At 46.4% G+C, this 21,799-nt stretch overlaps 2 protein-coding genes across 2 annotated transcripts in view; both read left to right on the forward strand.

Annotated features, from left to right (window-relative positions):
• The window catches only part of PANX1 (pannexin 1), a 145,759-nt gene that overhangs the window by 94,518 nt on the left and 29,442 nt on the right, over positions 1–21,799 (forward strand). The gene's annotated exons all lie outside the window — the stretch shown is intronic.
• Positions 261–20,682, forward strand: LOC309340657 (uncharacterized protein; the record flags this gene model as incomplete). Its single annotated transcript, XM_081859541.1, has 9 exons — positions 261–351; positions 18,358–18,437; positions 18,552–18,583; positions 18,719–18,835; positions 18,984–19,063; positions 19,186–19,288; positions 19,393–19,476; positions 19,712–19,811; positions 20,597–20,682. Exons 1-9 carry the CDS (start codon positions 323–325, stop codon positions 20,680–20,682), a joined length of 711 nt encoding a protein of 236 aa, XP_081715667.1. The 5' UTR covers positions 261–322.

A 21,799-nucleotide genomic window follows, 5' to 3' on the forward strand; every position in this document is an offset into this window, starting at 1 on the left:
TTTGGTAGAAGATTGTTCTTTTACTAGTTCATTGGCCGCTTTTTCTGCAAACAGCACAGAAATGCAGGCTAGTAAAAGTGGGCTCATATACTGTACAAGCAGTGATGAACAGCTGTATTCAACACTGAGCTAAGCAAAACATTCCACCAGCGCCATGATTTTTCCATGTACAACAGAATATTCTCTCCCCCCCCCCACTGCCCGCAGCTCCATAAATCTGTTCTTGGGCTACTCCTAACTCCCCGGAGCAGATCTGGGAACAATATAGGGTGTGCGAGCTGGAGGAAGAAGTGGGAATCCTGTTGTTTTTGTGCAACTGTTAATGCCACTCATGTTTAAAAACAGCAGCAGGTATGTAAGATCTCTACTAATGTTTGTAATGGTTTGGTGCCATTTTGAAGAGGATAAAGGTAAAGGGACCCCTGACCATTAGGTCCAGTCGTGGCCGACTCTGGGGTTGCGGCACTCATCTCGAGGGAGCCGGCGTACAGCTTCCGGGTCATGTGGCCAGCATGATTAAGCTGCTTCTGATGAACCAGAGCAGCGCACGGAAATGCCGTTTACCTTCCCGCTGGAGTGGTATCTATTTATCTACTTGCACTTTGACGTGCTTTCGAACTGCTAGGTTGGCAGGAGCAGGGACCAAGCAATGGGAGCTCACCCCGTCATGGGGATTCGAACCGCCAACCTTCTGATCGGCAGGTCCTAGGCTCTGTGGTTTAACCCACAGCGCCACCCACATCTCTTTGAAGAGCATAGGAGACTCTTAAATGGTTGCACCATGCTCCTCCTTTGTCCTTGCCCCAGGGCTAAGTCCCCAAATCAAGTCCCCCATGTTGTTGTTTAGTCATTTAGTCGTGTCCGACTCTTCGTGACCCCATGCCAGGCACTCCTGTCTTCCACTGCCTCCTGCAGTTTGGTCAAACTCATGCTGGTAGCTTCGAGAACACTGTCCAACCATCTCGTCCTCTGTCGTCCCCTTCTTGTGCCCTCCATCTTTCCCAACATCAGGGTCTTTTCCAATAAGTCTCTTCTCACGAGGTGGCCAAAGTACTGGAGCCTCAGCTTCAGGATCTGTCCTTCCAGTGAGCACTCAGGGCTGATTTCCTTAAGAATGGATAGGTTTGATCTTCTTGCAGTCCATGGGACTCTCAAGAGTCTCCTCCAGCACCATAATTCAAAAGCATCCATTCTTCGGCGATCAGCCTTCTACCAGCTCTCACTTCCATACATCACTACTGGGAAAACCATAGCTTTAACTATACGGACATTTGTTGGCAAGGTGATATCTCTGCTTTTTAGTATGATAGCCATCTTCAAATATCTAAAAGGCTGTCCCATGGAGGATGGAGCAAGCTTGTTCTCTCCTGCTCCAGAGAGTAGGACTCGAACCAATGGATTCAAGTTAGAAGAAAGGAGATTCTGACTAAACATCTGGAACAACTTTCTGACAGTAAGAGTTTTTTGAGAGTGGAACAGACTTCCACAAGAGGTGGTGGACTCTCCTTCCTTGGAGGATGTGATGGCATATCTGGCATGTACGCATGCACTAGTTGAGATTTCTTCATTGCAGAGGGTTGGACTAAATGACCCTCGGGGTCCCTTCCAACTCTACAATTCTATGATGCCATGATTCTATGTCAGAAGTAAGCACCAAGAAGTTCAGTTGGAGTGATTCCCCTGTAAATTTGTTTATAGGATTACAGCCTTAATCCTGTTGGTTTTTGATATAAGTGGGGGCAGTGCTGGTGAAAAAGCAGGCATAACACAAACAGACTGAAGGAAGTATTAAAGGGAAGCTTAGGTGGTGTTTTAATAAAGAGGAATAGAGATGTTGAAGAAGTGTAGGTCTATCAGCAGCTATTTTTATTTTATTTTTTGCGGAGAAAGTCCTGTTGCTCCGCCGTGACCTCCCTGCCAATTTAGATACAGTGACTGAACTGGAGGCCCCTCGACTGACTTCAGGTCCAGTGTTGGACCATTTCGATCGGATACTCCCTACTGATGTGGATAGATTCCTCCAAGTTGGTAGGCCCACCACCTGCCTCCTTGATCCGTGCCCGTCTTGGCTGATTAGGGAGTGTCCAGATGTTGCACAGACCCCCCTGGTTGAAATTATCAATTTGTCCCTTGACACGGGGACATTCCCAGGGGAGCTGAAGGAAGCAGTGGTGTGTCCACTCTTAAAAAAAAACTTCATTAGATCCCTTAGACCTATCCAATTACCGCCCAGTTTCAAATCTTCCATACCTGGGTAAGGTAATTGAGAGAGCGGTTGCTGAACAGCTTGGTAGGTTTCTGGAGGAAACATCGGTATTAGATCCATTTCAGTCCGGTTTCCGTCCTGGTTTTGGGACGGAGACGGCTCTGGTTGCCCTAACAGATGATCTCCGTAGACAACTGGATCGAGGCGGGTCAGGACTGCTGATCCTTTTAGATTTGTCAGCAGCCTTTGACATGGTCGATCATGATCTTCTGGACCACCGCCTCGCAGACGTGGGGCTACAGGGCATAGCCCGTAACTGGTTGTGCTCTTTTATCTCTGGTCGGGGACAGAGGGTGGCACTAGGGAGGGAAATGTCGTCGCGCCACTCCTTGGTGTGTGGAGTGCCGCAGGGCGCAATTCTCTCCCCGATGCTTTTTAACATCTTTATGCGCCCCCTTGCCCAGATTATACGGAGCTTTGGGCTGGGCTGTCACCAATATGCTGATGACACTCAGCTCTATCTGCTGATGGATGGCCACACCGACTCGACCCCGAACACACTGACCAGATGCTTGGAAGCTGTGGCTGGATGGTTTCGTGGAAGCCGATTGAAACTAAATCCTTCGAAGACAGAGGTCCTATGGCTGGGTCGGGATGGCATGGGGATGAGGGACCAACTGCCTTCTCTTGCGGGGGCCCAATTAGTGCCATTGCCTTCCGTTAAGAGTTTGGGTGTAATCCTTGACGCCTCCCTTTCCATGGAGGTGCAGGTTACAGCAACAGCTAAGGCGACATTTTTCCACCTTCACCGCATCAAGCAGTTGGTCCCTTACCTTTCCCGCCCCGACTTGGCCACAGTGATCCATGCGACGGTCATCTCCAGGCTTGACTACTGTAATTCGCTCTACGCGGGGCTGCCCTTGAAGCTGTCACAGAAACTCCAGCGGGTACAGAATGCTGCAGCGAGGCTCCTCACGGGGTCTCTGCCATGGGAGCATATTCACCCAGTGCTTTTCAAGCTGCACTGGCTCCCGGTGGAGTACAGGGTCAGATTTAAGGTGCTGCTTTTGACCTTTAAAGCCCTTCACGGCCTAGGACCCTCGTACCTACGGGACCGCCTCTCCCGGTATGCCCCACGGAGAGCCTCAAGGTCCATAAATAACAACACCCTAGTGGTCTCTGGCCCTAAGGAAGTTAGATTGGCTTCAACCAGAGCCAGGGCCTTTTCAACTCTGGCTCTGGCCTGGTGGAACGCTCTGCCTCATGAGACCAGGGCCCTGCAGGATCTGATTTCTTTCCGCAGGGCCTGTAAGACAGAGTTGTTCCGCCTGGCCTTTGGCTTGGAGCCAGTTTGATTCCCTCCCTCGCTCTCTCTTTTTTTCTTTTCCTTCTCCTCCTGCGATGAGGCTACATTTTAATATTTTAATGTTCCATTATTTTAATGTTGTATTTTATTTTTGTTTTTAAGTTGTAATCATTCATCTTGTTTTTATTATTGCTTGTAAGCCGCTCTGAGCCCGGCCTTGGCTGGGGAGGGCGGGGTATAAATAAAAAATTATTATTATTATTATTATTATTATTATTATTATTATTATACCTTTATTAAATTGGATTTGCTTATGCAGTCTTCTTCCTCCAGGGCACCACTCAGTTGAAGGAGCAGAATTCATGTTTTAAAGTAGTTTTCTAAAGAGGGTTTCTTTCGTTTTGAGAACCTTATGTCCAGAATCTAAAATGGTAGAACTGCACCACCACTCAGGTGTGCAGTAACCTATTTTGAGTCCTATATTTTAGTCCCTTGAAGCAGCCTATTTTGAGAACTACAGTGGTACCTCAGGTTACATATGCTTCAGGTTACATATGCTTCAGGTTACAGACTCCGCTAACCCAGAAATAGTGCTTCAGGTTACAGAACTTTGCTTCAGGATGAGAACAGAAATCGTGCTCCGGCGGCGCAGCAGCAGCAGGAAGCCCCATTAGCTAAAGTGGTGCTTCAGGTTAAGAACAGTTTCAGGTTAAGTACGGTCCTCCGGAACGAATTAAGTACTTAACCTGAGGTACCACTGTATTGTTGCAGAATGCCATACTAAATCCTGGGCCCTCCAACAAGCTATTGGATGAAATTGATCCTTGCATTCTTTTTCTCGGTCTGTCCTCTGCTTTCCGTGTTGTGAAACGAAAGATCAAATCATTGCGCATGGTTCCCTCCCGCACCATACTTCCATTATATCTTCACAACTACCCTGTGAAGTAGGAATGACACAGGATGCCAGAGTAAGCAAAAGGGAAATGATATTTGCAAGGGGTGACGATTTCCTCATGTGTTTGGGAATAAAAGGTGAGACCTGTTCGCAGACTGCAGATACAGCATTTACAGGTACAGCTTAATGAAGCAATCAAATGTGTTAAGCCTAAAGCTTGACTATAAATCACAAGGTCGCTCCCTCCCTCACTTCTCATAAGTGCCACGTCAACCAGCAAAACTCACTGGAAGCAAGAGAGAATGGCTTTTGGGAAAAAGAGGACTTGGTGCTGCTGCAGAAACCATTACGGTATTTTATGTTACGCACCGCCCTCAGATCTATGGATGTAGGGTGGTGTACAAATAATATGCATATCACTTCCGGTCGGCGCCAGCGATTAATGGCGGACTTGTCCCGGAGCTCCGGGAGAAGCCTGCTCCGCGGGTTTGGGTCCTGCCGCTACGGCAAAGCGGGGACCCTTAAAAATTACAGGTGGAGAAGCCTGTAAGGAAGGAGGCGCGGCGGGCACCATTACGACCCCTCCGAACTGCGAAAGAGCCTTTTTAAAGGCTACGGAGTGGTGTCGGGGGGAGCGCGGTGCTGAGAGCCGTTACCCAGCCTGTGGAGCGAAGCCGCGTCGCCATTATCGGAGAGCGCTGATTTCTTCCTGCAAATTGACTCCGAAAGCATCTACTCGTGAGTAGGATCAAAAGCTTAAATTGGATTTTAAAGAGTAAAGATTTAAAGACTTAAATTGGATCGTAAAGATTAAAAGATTGGCCACCACGGGAAAGGCACAAAAGGGAAGTCTGCCTTACCGCATTGTAGAGACAAGAGAGCAAAGAGACTTTTAATCTGAAACCTTTGAGGATTATATTTGAATAACAAATCCATTGCCTAAAAGCAAAATACCCCCCCCCCACTTAGCGGGCAGGAGCGGTGGGGGAGAACTGTCATTGAAACTATTTAACCTGCATGAAAGGGAAGAATAGAATTTTATCCACTGCCTTTGCTATCCTGGGAGCGGACTGCTCTTTAAAAGGAAAAATTTTGAACTGTTAAGGAAGTGAGCCTGGAAAGTAACTGGAAAAGATACATTGTTGAGGACTTTACCTGGACTGTTACATATGGAAACTATTTTTTATTTTTTTTTAAAGTGCTGGAACTGGGGATTTTTTCTCTGGTAAAAGAGATGGAGGGGGAACTTTGAAACATTATATTAGTTGCAAGAACTGTGAACTGTAAATCTAAGCTGTGAGTCCCCCCCCTAGAGGAGACTTTGTTGCATTGTGAGAAACAACTAAGCAACTAGAAGCTGAGCCACTGGAAATTTACTAGCAAAAACAATTCTAGGAGTGTGGGACTGACCTTGGCCTGGCTGATAGTGGCATGGCAGATGGAAAAGGAAAAATAGACCAGGCTCAGGAGAAAAACCTCAGATCCGGCAAAACATACAGTACTACACAGTCAAGAAGGGCCTCAGTTGTAGGAGCAGCTGCAGCCCCGCAAACAAAACCTAAAGCTATGTCTACAGAAGACGCTTTGACAAAAGTTCTTGGAAAAATAAACGAATCTCTGGAATTTTTAACAAAACAAGGGACTGACACAAGTAAACAAGTAGCTGAGATCTCAAAAAAACTGGACTTGAATACCTCCAGCTTAAAAGAATTGGGAACTCAAGTTTCTGCCAATGCTCAAAATATTGGAAAGCTTCTTGAGGAATCAGCTACTACACGAAAAATTGCTGAGGAGGCAAGAGAGATTGCAACCGAAACACAGGGAAAAATACCACTGGTTGTAAAGAAACTGGCGGACCATGATTTATCCTTTGCGATGATAGACCTTCAAAGGAGGGATCGTAACCTAAGATTAAGATTTGTCCCAGAAAGTGAACAGGACAATTTGGCGGACTTTATTACAAAAGAATTTCTTGATTATTGGCAAGAAGGCCTGCAGGGGGAGCAGCTCAAGATTACGAGTGCATTCAGACTCGGAATAAGACAGAAAAAGAATAAACCAAGAGATTGTTTGATTACTTTGGGATCAAAGGAAGAAAGAGATAAAATTTTAAACTTGCATTATCAAAATACATTGCAAATTGAAGATTCTTATGTGGAGATTTTTAAAGATATCCCAAAGGCCATTTTGGATGCAAGAGAGGATTACAAAGAACTGGTTGTACTACTGAAAAAAAGCAGAAACTTTTTCAGGTGGGAATTTCCCCAAGGCTTATCTTTTAAGTATAGAGGAAAGAAGGTCAGAATAAAGACACCGAGTGATAAAGATAAATTCTTGAGAGACTACGGAGAAGACCTAGTGAAGGAAGCAGAACTTGGAGAAGAGCCAGTAACATCAGGAAAAGGACTACTGGACGTGGCAAACTTATTGTTAAATGTTAAAAAAGAATGGCTTTTGGGAAAAAGAGGACTTGGTGCTGCTGCAGAAACCATTACGGTATTTTATGTTACGCACCGCCCTCAGATCTATGGATGTAGGGTGGTGTACAAATAATATGCATATATATATCTTTCTTAAATTGTGTGGAGAAAGAATTATTGGAACATGTCTGATACCGAGTGAGGCCTTTGGCCATTGTCTACACTGACTGGCAGCACTCTCTAGAGTTTAAAAACATGAGTCCTACTGGATCAGAACAAGAGAGGAGGAAAGGCGACGTTATCTGAGGAAAGTGTGGATAGTGTTTAGAGTGCTGGAGTAGGGCTTGGGAATTCAGGGTTTGAACCCCCCTCAGCCTTGAAGCTCTCTGGGTGCACCACTGCTCAGGGACCGCCTCTCCTGGTATGTCCCACAGAGGAACTTACGATCTTCAAACAAAAACATCTTGGAGGTCCCAGGCCACAGGGAGGTTAGGCTGGCCTCAACCAGAGCCAGGGCTTTTTTGGCTGTGGCTCCGACCTGGTGGAACGCTCTGCCACAAGAGATTAGGGCCCTGCGGGACTTGACATCTTTCCGCAGGGCCTGCAAGACAGAGCTGTTCCACCAGGCCCTTGGCCAAGGCACAGCCTGGCCCCCTCCTTTGGCAATCTTCACAGAACTCTAGCCCAATGGTTGCCATCAATTTGATTTGAAGTAATTTTTTAATGAAATGATTTTAGAATGTCGTATTATTTTATTGTTGTTAGCCGCCCTGAGCCCAGCCTTGGCTGGGGAGGGCGGGATATAAATAAAAAAGTATTATTATTTATTATTATTATTAACCCCAAGAGAGCCCTCACATATAGAGGCGAATCTGACACCAAAAAACACTTGCTGATGTGGACAGCAGGGGAGAAAGAGCTGTGAAGCTCCGCTGCACTGCAAACACTCTCTAAGTCATGGGCCTTCATCTGCAGGGAATGTATCTGTAGACTCTTGCAGGAGAACGGCAAATACCTGGATTGGAAAGGGTGGGAGTTCTCTAGGTGTTGCAGGACGCCAGCTCCCATCAGCAGAGCCTAACAACATCTGGAGAGGTCACAGGCTCCCCATCCCATTCCATGGTGTAGGTAGGACCACCTTCACGGCTGCAGGCAGTAATATTTCTGAATAGCAGTTGCTGGAAACTGCAGGTGGGGAGATTGCCCTTGTGCTCGCATCCTGGCTGAGTGTTTCTCAGTGTCATTACGGTGGCTCAGTGCAGGTAGCTGATAACCAGAAGGTTGAGCTGGTTGGAGCGGATGGCGCTGTGGTCTAAACCAGTGTTTTTCAACCTTTTTTGGGGCAAAGGCACACTTGTTTCATGAAAAAAATCACGAGGCACACCACCATTAGAAAATGTTAAAAAAAAATTAACTCTGTGCCTATATTGACTATATATAAAGTAATTCTCTTGAATAGGAATCCAATAAACACAAAGAAAGTATTTTATAATTACTTTATTATGAAATAGTAAGTAAACAGAAATATGAAAAATTATAAAATACTTTATTTTTAAATCTTTCGAATTTTTCAATTTTTCCCACGGCACACCAGGCAACATCTCGCGGCACACTAGTGTGCCGCAGAACAGTGGTTGAAAAACACTGGTCTAAACCACTGAGCCTTGGGCTTGCCAATCAGAAGGTCGGCGGTCCGAATCCCCGCGACAGGGTGAGCTCCCGTTGTTCGGTCCCAGCTCCTGCCAACCTAGCAGTTTGAAAGCACACAGTGCAAGTAGATAAATAGGTACCACGATGGCGGGAAGGTAAACAGTGATTCCGTGCACTGCTCTGGCTTCGCCAGAAGCGGCTTAGTCATGCTGGCCACATGTCACAGAAAAACTGTTTGCAGAAGCGGACAAACGCCTGCTCCCTCAGCCTGTAAAGCGAGATGAGTGCCGCAACCCCAGAGTCATTCACAACTGGACTTAACTGTCAGGGGTCCCTTTACCTTTAGGGATGGCTGTGAGCAGGATTCCTGCATTGCAGAGGGTTAGACTAGATGACAGTTGGGAGTCCCTTTCAACTCTTTGATTCCATTATCTGAGTAACCACTGTGACACTAGGAATGCTGGATTAGATGGACCATTGGCCTGATCCAGCAATCTCTCCTTATGTTTCCCATCAGAAGAGGGGAACATGTGTTTGCAGCACAGCTCGGCCCTGCAACTTCTTGTACCATTGTGCTTGCCTACATTCCCCGCCCCCCACCTCTTTCCCACTCAGCCACCCACATCCCAAGCCACCTCAGCAGTCTATATCCACCCTTCTTTGGTGAAAGAACTGCAAGTTCCCAGAACAGGGCGGTGATCCTGTGATAGGAATTTTATGGTCTTAGATATATGGTAATGTTCATAAGTGTACCAACCAAGCACATACATAGATCAGCACAGGAAGGCCAACCTGGAACCATTTTGATTCCTACACTGACCAAATCTTTTCTCTGCAAGGTCAAAATGGAAAAGCCTCCCCATTGTCTTTTCCTTCACAAATCCTGTCTTAAGGATATGTCTGTTTGAATAGGGTGTGAGCCTGTGACCTGGCCCAGGAAACAAGTATTTATCATTACAAAAGACTGGCCAGGCTACCCAGGAAATCCAATCAAGTAACCTGCCAGACAGGAGATAAACAAAAACAGGAGAAAAACAATATTAAAATTTTGTATTTTGGACTGCCTTTTCTGTGATGTAGGTGTGATGTATCAGAGGGGTGGTCTTAGGTTACACCCCTTCTGTGATGTATGTATGATGTTTCTGGGGGTGATCTTGATCTACAGGGTGGCAATTTCAAAAGTCTTTATAAGGCCCTGCACACCATTTTTCTGGGTCCTCCTCTTCTCCTGCGTGTGAGGGGAGCACCCTGTTGCAACAGATCAATAAAGATCAGGCTTACTAGCTGCTTTGCTTCTCAATATTCTCTGGTTGGCCTCTGTTATTTTCTCCTACCAATAGGGAATCTATGTAAGGACTCTATATGGGCTCTTGGATACCCCATAAGGGAAAAGGGCATATTTTTATTTACAACAATCCCAATTTCCTAATTTGACTGGGGTGCAGGGGAGAAAGGAGGGTGTCATCCCTGGAAGAGGAAGCATGCACAAAGCTCAATTTCTAAAAATTATGGGGGGGGGGCAAAAGCCATTCTGGAACTGTATCCTGCTGAAAAAGTTGAAAATTCCAAACAGGAGGAGAGGCCGGGGGTGTGATTAAGCAAAGGGCTTTTGCCTATGTGTCTTCTTTGTTGATTTAATGAAACTTTTTTTGATTGACTGACTGACTGACTGACTGATTGTAATAAAAGGCTTCTCAGTGGCTTGGGTGGCAAGAGGCAAAAGAGGAACAGGTCTGTGTAAATGTTACGGTAAAATCTGGGTGCGAGGCTGCTCTGCCACCCAGCTCGTCGGACTAAGTCCGCGGGTCCCTGCGGAGGAAAATGAGCTCAGCCGGAGACAGGAGCAAGCTGCAGAAGATCCAAGTTTATTGCGCAACAGGTTCAAGACGAGATTGAACCGCGAGAAAGGGGTGACATGAACTTTTGAAACTTCCCTCCATGTCCCATAATACAGTGCAAAATACATCATAGTTACATCATGAATACATTAAAGAGAGGTTGGGTTACACGGATTACATCATGAATACATTAAAGAGAGGTTGGGTTACACGGATTAACATATGGAGGAGGGAGGGGGGAATATGCAGAGTTGGAGATATGCGCAGATAAACACTTCCTGAGTACCGGTGATGCGAAGACAATGGTCCAAATATGTATAGTCTGCCACCTGGCATTGCCCGGAGGAAAGGCTGGGCAGAGCGATTTGACCGGATTAGGGTCTTCCTGAGTACGTGACACCTCGCTCGAGGGATCATGGCGGCAGGGGAGGTGTCATGGAGTCCTGAAGAGACTGAGCTGATCGGCACAAAAGCAAGGAAATCTGAGTTGGGGCTGATTTTATACGAATTTTAAGGATTTTAGTCCGTTTTTATATTGGTGATTGAAGTCAGAAATGAAATACAGTGGCGTAGTGTGGGTTGTCAGCACCTGGGGCAAGGCAAGTAATTTGCGCCCCCTAACCCTACCCGAGCCAGGTAGGGCAGAGAGCTGCGAGTGCGAGCGCCCCCCCCCCCCGATGTTGTGCCCGGTGCGGCCGGCCCCCCCTGCACCCCCCACGCTACCACTGATGAAATAGATACATTGTTGCAAGATTTGACACTTTTATGAGTTCACAAGTTTCGGTTCCATTGTTCTCCCAGTGGGGAGCCGTCAGCAGCTTGTCAAGAGGTTAAATGAGGCGTGCAGGAGCTCGCTGAGCTAGCTCTGCAAAGCGAATGCATGGTTCTAACTGGGTAGAAAGCAGCCATTGAAACGAATGGGGAATACAGCTTCATACGGTCAACCCACAGTAAAGATAGAGCCAGAAAGAGGCTTAAGAATTTGGGCTTATTTCGCCCGTGTAGGAAAGGAAAAGGCACTTTATTTATGGGGCTTGGGGTAGAGTGTGGTGCCTGTTCAACGGCGTGGGGGCCGAGGGGTCGATGCAGGGCTGGGTGCCCCCAAGGTCATCGCCTTGGGCCCTCTGGTGACTGGCGGAAGGCTGAAGGAAGGCATGCCCCCCCTCCGTATCAGTAAATGAAAGATTTCCAGCTGGTTTCCAGCGGAGAAGTCCAGTTGTGCCAATAAGTGATCAGACCCTGGCACTTCTTTGTTTCACTTTTACTTAGTGTCAGATCACCCACATCCATAGAGGTGAACACTAGGTCTAAGGCATGTTGGCGACTATGAGTTGGGCCAAACTTATTCAGGGACAGCCCTGTGGAGGCCATGCTTTCCACGAAGTCCTGAGCGGCCCCTTGTAAGGTCCTGTTGGTGTGGATGTTAAAATCCCCCAGGACAACCAAACTAGGTGTCTCCAGGAGAACATCCGTCATGACCTGAAGCAGCTCGGACAGAGAATCCTTGGTGCAGCGGGGAGGTCGGTACACCAAAAGGAATCCTGTACTGCCCCTATTGCCCAACTTCCAGAACATGCACTCAGATAACTGGGTCTTCCCAATCGGACACCTGGTGCAAGCTAATGACTTCCTAAAATTCACTGCAACCCCCCCCCTCCCCGCCCACATGACCTGGGTTGCTGTGTGTAAGAGAAACCTGGTGGGCAAGCAGCGGCAAGAACAGGCCCATCTGCTTCATCCAACCAAGTCTCTGTTACACATGCCAGGTCAAATCCTCAATCCACGATCAAGTCATGGATTGCAGTGGTCTTATGAATCATTGACCTGGCATTGCACAGCAGCACCTTCAGGTCATGTGGGTCTCCCTTGCTGATTCCAGTATCCATCTGGTCAAGACCAGACCTGGAGGCAGGGATAGTCCTCAAACAGTGACTAAATCTGCTTCCTTGGTAATGACATGGTCTGCCTTTGAGCATGTTCCATATGCACTTCCTTCTTGCATCGTTATCACAACTTGCATCGCACTTATCCGTGCTTAAGGTTGCAATACCTCGTACAGATATCTACACTCTGGCATTCTTATCTCCTGCCAATACAATTAATGGGTCAGAAAATAGTCAAATAGGAATGTAAGCACTTGGTCTAGATCAGACCAACAAATTGGAATTTATAAAATTTTGGAACGCAGAAATAAAGTAAATCATTAAACCATCAATTCTAGCATATGAGAGGCCAACTAAATTGTATAATTTGGCATCTCAATGATTGCTATTGTTAATTGTATTATAATTTGGCATTATTATAATGAGGCTATTATTCGATTGTTGTAATTGAAAACTAATAAAAAATTATTATTAAAAAACCCTCCTTTAGTACAAAAAATCCTAAAGGGGGAAGTAACCTCCCTTAAAACAGCCTATTTTGAGTCCTATGTTTGAGTCCCTTGAAGCAGCCTATTTTGAGAACTATTGTTGCAGAATGCCAGGCTAAATCCCGGGCCCTCCAACAAGCTATTGGGTGAAGTTGATCCTTGCATTCTTTTTCTGGGTCTGTCCTCTGCTTTCCGTGTTGTGGAATGAAAGATCAAATCATTGCGCATGGTTCCCTCCCCCGCCATACTTCCATTATATCTTCACAACTACCCTGTGAAGTAGGAATGACACAGGATGCCAGAGTAAGCAAAAGGGAAATGATATTTGCAAGGGGAGGGGATTTCCTCATGTGTTTGGAGAGAAAAGGTGAAACCTGTTCACAGACTGCAGAGTTTAATGAAGCAATCAAATGTGTTAAGCCTAAAGCTTGACTATAAATCAAGAAAGATTTCCATCTGGTTGTACCTCACTTGACGACATACACCCTGGTGAAAAGAGTTAAGGTTTCTCAGGAGTTGTGGGAAGTGACTTGATGCCCTGATGATGTTCACAGAACCATAGAATTGTAGGGTTGGGAGGGGCATCTAGTCCAACCCCCAGCAATGAAGGAATCACAGCTAAAGAATCCCTGACAGATGGCTGCCCAACCTCTGCTTAAAAACCTCCAGGGAATAGCATGTTGTAAATTTCAGGCCACTTTTCCATAGTTTTCCCCCAGATTAAAATCTATGTTATGCTCTATGTCTATTGCTCAGTGTCTCATTTGAGCTTTAACAAGCTTGTCTTTTGTTTCCCATTCTAACAGAAGATTGCACATTTTAGACAAAAGTTTATCCTTATTTTGCATGAGGTGTGTGTGTGTGTGTGTGTGTGTGTGTGTGTTTTCCAAACTGTGAGCTTTGGTCCAAAAATCCATTTTTTCTATCTAATTTGAACATATTGTGTAACTGGTGATATTGCAACCAATCTGCAACTTGGCTCCTTAGGTTGTCCATTGGGTTCAGTTTGGTTTCAGCATGCTATTAATTAATCATCATCAATCTTTGTTACGGTCCAGAGACCCAACAAATCATTACAAAACAATACACAATTCATACAGCCTACCTCCAGGTTAAACAAGCATATTGTTCAGAATATAGGGATCATTTGTTCTTGCAACCACCGATAGAAACTTTGCCACTGCTAATGTTCTAGCATTTGTCCTGTCTTCCAATAGGAACCTGACATAGTGAGTGTTATGTAGTGAAGTTTCACCCTGGGCCAGCAGGGGGATACTGTATATAGTTTTCACTCAGGTCTGTAGATAGTTTTCCCTCAGGTCCACGTCAGTTATTTTAGGCGGGAACTCTGGGCTGTTGTTGTTACAATGTTGACAGCTGGCTGCCTATAAAAGCAGGCCGGCTGAGCTGTTTGCAGTCAGTTCTATTCCAGCTTACAAAAATAAAGAGCTACTTGGAGAAATCGCTGTGTCGTCTGCTATGTCAACCCACAATTTAACACTGAGCCTCTGATTTTCCTGGGAAAGGTACCAGCAAGGGTAGTATCAGATGCTATTAACTGAAAGAGCACTATTTGAAAATTGATTCATAGATGGTACTTTTTGTTGGAGTTAACCCAGACTGAAATTCCCAGGTGTCAGAAAAGGTTATTTATGTATGCAACAACTGCAGCCCATGTTTTATTAGCTCAAAAGTGGAAAGTGAGCGAGGTCCCAACTAAAGAGGATTGGCAACGTAAGTTGACAGAATACGCACAACTTACAGATTTAACATATAGAATAAGAGAGCAAGAAGAACATATGTTTAAAGAAGATTGGAGAACATTTATTGAATATATGGAAAATAACTGTATACAGCTGAAAATGCTGGCAACATGAAGATAAAGTCAACAGAGTAAATATTTTTCCATGGATATAAAAGTGGAAAAATTATTTGAATGGTTATAGTAAAATATGCAGGGATGTATGATATGTAAACTGAACCATGGAAAGAGAAGAATGGAAGTCATTGGATATTTTAAGGTTTGTAAAATGTTTCTTTGAAATTGTAAAACAGAAAATTTAATAAAAAGTATTACAAAAATAACCCCACCCTCCAGTGAAGAAGAGTCCACCACTTTCCAAGGGAGTCTGTTCCACTGTGAAACAGCTTTTGCCATCAGAAAGTTATTCCTAACATTTAAAAATCTCCTAAATATTCAACATTTCAATAAAGGAAAATGTTGAAAATTTATTGAAATTTGAATCCGCTGGTTCCATTGAGAATGATGGTTTTGTTAAATCATTTGTTCCAAGAGGTCTAGAAAAACACAAAGGAAAAAGAAGGAAGGAAAGAAGGAAGGAAGGAAGGAAAAGAACAGCATGGTCACAGTAAGCCTAAAGGGGAAAATGGGTAAGTCCAAAATCTCTCAGTAAAGAGCTGGAAATTGTATACATAGCTAGGGACCAATGGGAAGGCAATGACATATGCCTAGGTGACAAAAGGGAGAGTCTTGAAACACAGTATAATTTCAAGCCAAATGGAGATAAGGGTCAAAAACATTTCCATTTAAAGTTGCACCTTGCAGGTTTGATGCTCCAAATCATACCATCTATACCAGACATATGCAAACTCAGCCCTCCAGATGTTTTGAGACTACAATTCCCATCATCCCTGACCACTGGTCCTGTTAGCTAGGGATGATGGGAGTTGTAGTCCCAAAACATCTGAAGGGCCGAGTTTGCCTATGCCTGATCTATACAATGCCTTTGAGCATGTATGGTATGCATTTGGAATTGACTGGAGTAAGAAAACAAGAAGAAAATACGTTTAAAAATGATTGGAAACTGTTTATTGAATATATGGAGGAAAATTGAAAATGTGGGCAGCATTAAGATAAATTCAACAGAAGTTTTTATTGATGAAATAATGGAAAGCTGAACGGTTTAGTTTTTATAAAATATGCATGGATTTATGTTGTGCAAAATGAACCATAGAAAGAGAGGAAGGGAAGTCACTGATATTTTAAGGTGAATATTCTAAAATTTAAAACAGAAATTTAATTAAAAAAATAATAATTAAGAGAGCATGTACAGGGGTGTGAGTTAAAGGAGGATCTACACGGATCCTCATGGATCCCCCACTTTTTAAAAAATAACTCCAACAAATCGAGTGTCAAATCACATCTGGAAGGCACACCTACAGACTGGACTATAAAAAACGTGGATCCAACACTTAGCCGCACCGCAGCACCACAAAAACATGGATCCTCATGAATTCATATTATTTTTATATTGAAACAAAATAAAAACACCATGCTACTCTACACCATGTATTAGTCTGTAGGCAGAACCAAAAAAATCACACATCCACTGTTTCATGGTACCGCAATGGCACAAAACCATGGTTTTAAAAAGGGATCCTCATCATTTTTGCACTAGATCAGCCCAAAGTTACCATCAGATCAAATATTATGGCCATGGGCACAGCCTACACCACAAAAATCACGGATCCACAGCTTCCTGGCGACACCGTGGCCCAAAAATGTGGTTTTGAAGCATGGATCCTCACGCTTTATGCATTGGGCCACCCCAACCCACATCATAGCCAAGGGCACAGCCTGTACCACAAAAAACTCAGATCCACAGCTTCATGGCAACGCCATGGCCCAAAAATGTGGTTTCGAAACACGGATCCTGTAGTAAAGTTAGTACTTTCCTAGAAGCTGTTCTTTGGTCAGGCGGAGAGTGAGGCCTTGTGGGAAACCAGTAAGAACTATGGGAGCGGTCCTGTTGCTTTAACCCGTAGACGCGTTGGCTCAATGGCGTGAGAGGTTTATTATGGGAAAGGAATTCTCTGAGTAATGTGAAGGGTTGACACCTGTGAGGGAAGTTATGTATATCCAACGGGTGATGTTATCTCTCTGTTAATTGCTCAAAGGAGGTGCATCCGCATAAGCTCCAAGAAAGGGAGGAAACGCCTTTGATCTAGGCTCTGGGGTCTTAATTGGCCCAGCTGTCAGAAGTTAAAATTATTAGCCCACAAGCTGGTCGTTGGAGAATTCAAATGTAACCAAGAGTGGTGATTGGGCCTGGGGGTTCTGATTCCACGTGTAAATTAGGGATAAAAAGATCTTGAGAATGGCTGGGAGGGTGCGCTCTGCAATCCGCAAAATCGCCTGGCTGCTGAGGTCCATCTAAGCAGCCGTCCTTTCGTGATGAAGATTTTCTAAGACCTCTGAATGCGGATCTCTGAAGGACTCTGAACTATCCTATCTTTGCCTTAGTGTGTAGAAGTGAGTATGTAGTCAGCTATAATTTACAATGTTCTTATTTTTCCTTACTTGTAATTTACCGAAAGATGTGCCTCCTTTTTAGCATGTTCTTTATGTTTTAAAATAAATTTTAAGAAAGAAACTTTCTCTTGTATTGTGTGTGCCTATCCGGGGGAATAGCTAAATCCAACGGCTAGACTTCTTGGTTGTGCTATACCAAAGAATTTCTGCCTGCAAGCTTGTGGAAGCAACTTGTAGTTTGGGGTTAACCGGTAATAAAGGAGCACAGCCGTCTCCCTTGAGCTGTGGCTTCAGGTAACCCTGGGACGAGGGAGTGGTGGCAGCCTTACCAGTTCTGTTTTGTCCTGTTTCTGAAAAAGTAAAAGGGTCTGCCAGCCTTGCTCCAGAAACCTGATCTGGCCAGAGAGCAAAGACAGGTGAGGGAGGGGCAAGTGGCTGGGTGCCCGTTTACCACAGATCCTCATGGATCCTCACGCTTTTTGCACTGGGCCAACCCAAACTCACCCTCAAATCACACATCATAGCAAGGGACACAGCCTGCACCACAAAAATCACGGATCCACAGCTTCCTGGCAACTCTGTGGCCCCAAAACGTGGTTTCAAAGAAGAAGAAGAAGAAGAGGTGGTGGAGGAGGAGGAGGAGGAGTTGTTTGGATTTGATATCCCGCTTTATCACTACTCCAAACACTCTTTGAGGTGAGTGGGGCTGAGAGACTTCAGAGAAGTGTGACTAGCCCAAGGTCACCCAGCAGCTGCATGTGGAGGAGCAGAGACGCGAACTCGGTTCACCAGATTACGAGACTACTGCTCTTAACCACTACCCTTATTTATGGGAGCCTTTGGAATAGAAAAGGGAAAGTACTGTGTCAGGATGTGTTTTGTGGGGAAATTTGCAGAAGTGAAGGTGTTGATTTGGGGTACAGTTGGAGGGGGGTATGGTGCCTGCCGGAGGGGGAAACCCCCGCCACCCTTTCCAAAAAAATCCGGTAACAATGTTAAGAATGACCCAAAGCTCTCCCCTCTCCCTGTTCATTTCATTTGCTTCATGAAATTTATACACTGCTTGACTGCATGAATGAGGGGACCAGGCTCTCTGGGTCCTGGCATGGCCGTAGCTCTTGAACCCAGAGCACTTGGGACCTCCTTTCTCTCTCTGCCAGCCCTTCATGCTCTGGGCTGCCTCTTTCAGGCTCTGATGATGCCCCTTCAGGTCACTGAGCTGCAGAGAGATGGAAGGAATTGGTCATGATGGGCCGGCAAGGATCGATTAGGCTCCACATATGTATTTCTGTTCTGCCAATTCGGCAGTGGTTCACTGTTTCTCCAGACGCTCCTCCTTACCCCCCCCCCCAAGAACTGGGGCTGCCGGCTTCTGAGTCGCTCTCTCCGCTCATCTAGGATCAGGTGCTTAAGGCGCCTCTTCAGGTGCTGCCACAGGGTGGCCCCCCAGCAAGACCCAGAGCAGCCCGTGGCACCAGGTGAGCCAGTGGCCCTCCTTTTTTGGACAGAGGAGGGCAGGAATAGGCATGGGGGGCAACTAGTCCAAGGATGCAAAAGAGGACTCACCTCTTCCCATGTCCTTCTGTTTGCAGTTCTGCTGCGGTTCCGCATCCCAGCCCCAGGGGTGAGTACTGTATTGGAGAAAACAAGAGCAGGGACTGGATCCCTCAGACCTGCCCCCCCCCCCCCACTCTGCACTCTCAGATGCAGAGAAACCCTCCCCTCATGAGGAACTGACAGCCTGACTTTTGCATTTCAGCTGCTGGAGGATGAACAGCTCTACTTCCTGGGGGTCACCCAGAGCTGCCAGGCAGCTGAGCTCAGGGGGCTTCGATCCCTGAAGTGCTCCAAGCAGGAGACGGCCCAAGCCATTTTGGTGAGTGATGGGGGGTGTGGGGGGAAGGGGCTGTGCATCTGCGGAGAGGAGGACCCTGACGGCTTAGGCCATGGGGTTGCCATTCCCCTGCAAAGCCAAGCCTGGTGTTTGGGGTCAGAGCTGTTTTTCCTCCTCTGTTCTCTTCCAGGACATCTTGGGGCCCTTGGAGCACTTCAGGGATCGCCCCCTGACCCTGGCCCTTGCCTTGGAGGCCCTCCTCCAGCTCAGGTGAGTGGGGTCTTTGGCGTGGATGGGGTTGTGGGGGGGGGGCAGAACTCTAGGGGGAAAGAGCAGGCGGGAGGGAGAAGGGGGCAAGGGAGACTCTAACCCTCTTCCTTTCATCTCTGCAGCACAATGAGGCCCAAATTCAGCTGCGATATGATCAGTGCCATCCTGCACAGGACGTCGGAGGCCGTGCTGAAAGGGGCCGAGGAGGAGGAGGAGAGAGAAGAAGTATGTCCTTGGTTTTGACTTCCCTTCATGGCTCTTTCTTCTTCTTCATCACACACTTGCAGAACCAACCCAGCATTCAAACTCTCTTCTCTCTTTTCCCGCAGGAACTGAAGAGGCACTTCCGGCTCCTGCTGGGGAGTCTCCTTATGGAAGCCCCCAACCCTGGCACCCTCCTACACCTTCTCAGCGTAAGTGTCCCGATGGTATCAGGGGAGGTTTTAAGGTTGTCCCGTCCCCCCATCCCTTACCCAATGGACTGCCCCGTTTCTGGGGCACAGAGCCTGTTTGGCCCCCAATTTGGTCCAAGACCAAAGCTGGCAAACCCTCATGGTCCAGAAGTGCCAGGGACTCCGTGGTGGGGGCAGTGGGGGCCGCTTTGGCCCAGACTGGCCCCTGACTCTGAGACGCTCTTTCCTCCTGAAGGACGTCCGAGGATACGCCCTGGGAGAAAGTGGGGAGGCTCAAGAACTAGTGGCCAGCAGCATTTCCTTGCTGCTGGCCGTTGCCCGGTGTGGTGATCACGGTCTACTGACTCTGTGCCTCCACTGCAATAGCTTTCTTCGCTGCCACCACCCCACTTCTCATGGGGAAACACGGAGTCCAGACTGTTGTTAAGATAAACAAATAATCAAGTTTATTTTTAAATGCAGGAGCAAGCGTATGGTTGCAGATTATTTTTCTCTTGTCAGTTTCCTAATCTTAGTTCCTAGCAACTCCAAACTGAATTATTCCCCACTGTCTATCTAACTCAACCTAACAATTCCTCTCACTTTCTCACAATACAACTCTACCAACCCATACCTAATCCTCCCTCTTCCTTCTCCAACACCCAAGCCTCAACTCCCAACTGGCAAACCTCAACTGACTTTCAAAACCTCCCACTCTATCTTTTACTCCCCCCATGCATTCTCACTGGCCAATCACATCACACCCATTTTAACTCTTTCCTTGACCCATCCTAGGAGGCAAAGGCCACACCTGGAAATACCCCAACCTCAGAGTAAGTACCTTGCCTTCTTCTAGTCATTTCTTTGGTTACTTCCATCCCCCCAAGATCACATCCCCAAGTGATCTTTAGCGCAGATGATGCGGGGTGTGTCCCTGGGGGCCAGGATGAGGCCAGAGGCTTTTCCTGCCCCCTTTCCTGCTGCTGCCCTTCCACCTCTGCCCAGGAGGCTGCAGGGCCCAGGGAGGTCCTCCGGAACAAGGGATTGGGCCCAAGACAGAGGGAGACCCATCCTTCCTGACTTGGGACTGCTTCTGTGCTCTCTTGCTCCCATCTGACCCCGATTTTTCTTTCCTCTGCAGATGACAGTAGTTCGGCTGGACCTGGCTTGCTTCCGCCAGAACCCGAAAGAAGCCCCCACACCTTGGAGACAGCGACCTTTGACTAAAAGCCTTTGGGAAAATCTCATTTTCATTTTCATTTTCATTCTCTTCTCATTCTCTTCCATCCAGATGACATCATCATTGAGGATATATAGGTAGTGCGGACCTCGGGCTCCACTGGACGCCAGACAGACGCCAACATCCAAATGCACTTTCTCAAAAGCCCATCTGTAGTTAGAGATGCCCTGTTTCATCTATGAGAGAAGGAGGCACTCCTGGCATCCTGCTTACCTTTTTTCTCTTGCAAGTGACAGAACGATGCCAGCAAGACCTCCTTCTCCATCTTTTCATGGCGGCAGAAGGGCAGCAGTGACTGTGGGACCAGATCAGGTAGGGGGAAGCTGCCTTGTGGGGACAGAGGCCAAGGGTGGAACAATGTCATGGACTGTTTGGGCACAGAGGAATGGTGGGAGGAAGCAGGAACCAGGAAGGGAAGACGTCTCAGAGCCCAGGGAGTGGGGGGGGGGGACAAGGAGGAGCAGTCAGAGGGAGAAGAGGCCGAGGAACCAGGGGAGGGGAGCCAGTGGGTCTCAAACCCTCGGTGAGTGAGGGACTTTCCCCTGTGTCAGAAGACAGGCTCCGGCAGATGGAGTGGACGTGATCCAGAGGAAGCTGTTTTTTTATATATATATATAAATTTTTTATTGGGTTTTTACATTTTATAAAGACACACACACACAAAAAGACAAAGACAACACATATACAATTTCATACCCTTACTTTCTTTACCCTCTTTCCCTGACTTCCCCCCACCCCCTCTTCATACATCCCAATTCCGATAATTAGTTCAGCAATTTCTTATCTATAATCTTAAACATATTATTATTATTTTTAAAACTTAGCTCTTTTTACTTGTCCACATTTAATTTATCCAATTCTCTTATAAACATTAAATCCTTTTTCTAAGGTCGACCTAACTTCCCTTCCACGAATTTCTCACTTTATTATATTAATTATAGGTCACAATGGCCAAATACAAAAATCATAAAATTTTGAAATTCTATTCTCCCCTCCCTCCCTATCCCGGTTTCCATCCCTTCCCAAGCAAATGTCCACAAAAACAGTTCCTAGCCCGGATTCCTCACATCCGAGGCCTTCAATTCTCTGTCAGTCTCTCTCTGC

This window comes from Podarcis erhardii, assembly GCF_964252035.2.
Source record: "Podarcis erhardii genome assembly, chromosome: 4".
NCBI classification, from domain to species: Eukaryota; Metazoa; Chordata; class Lepidosauria; order Squamata; family Lacertidae; genus Podarcis; species Podarcis erhardii.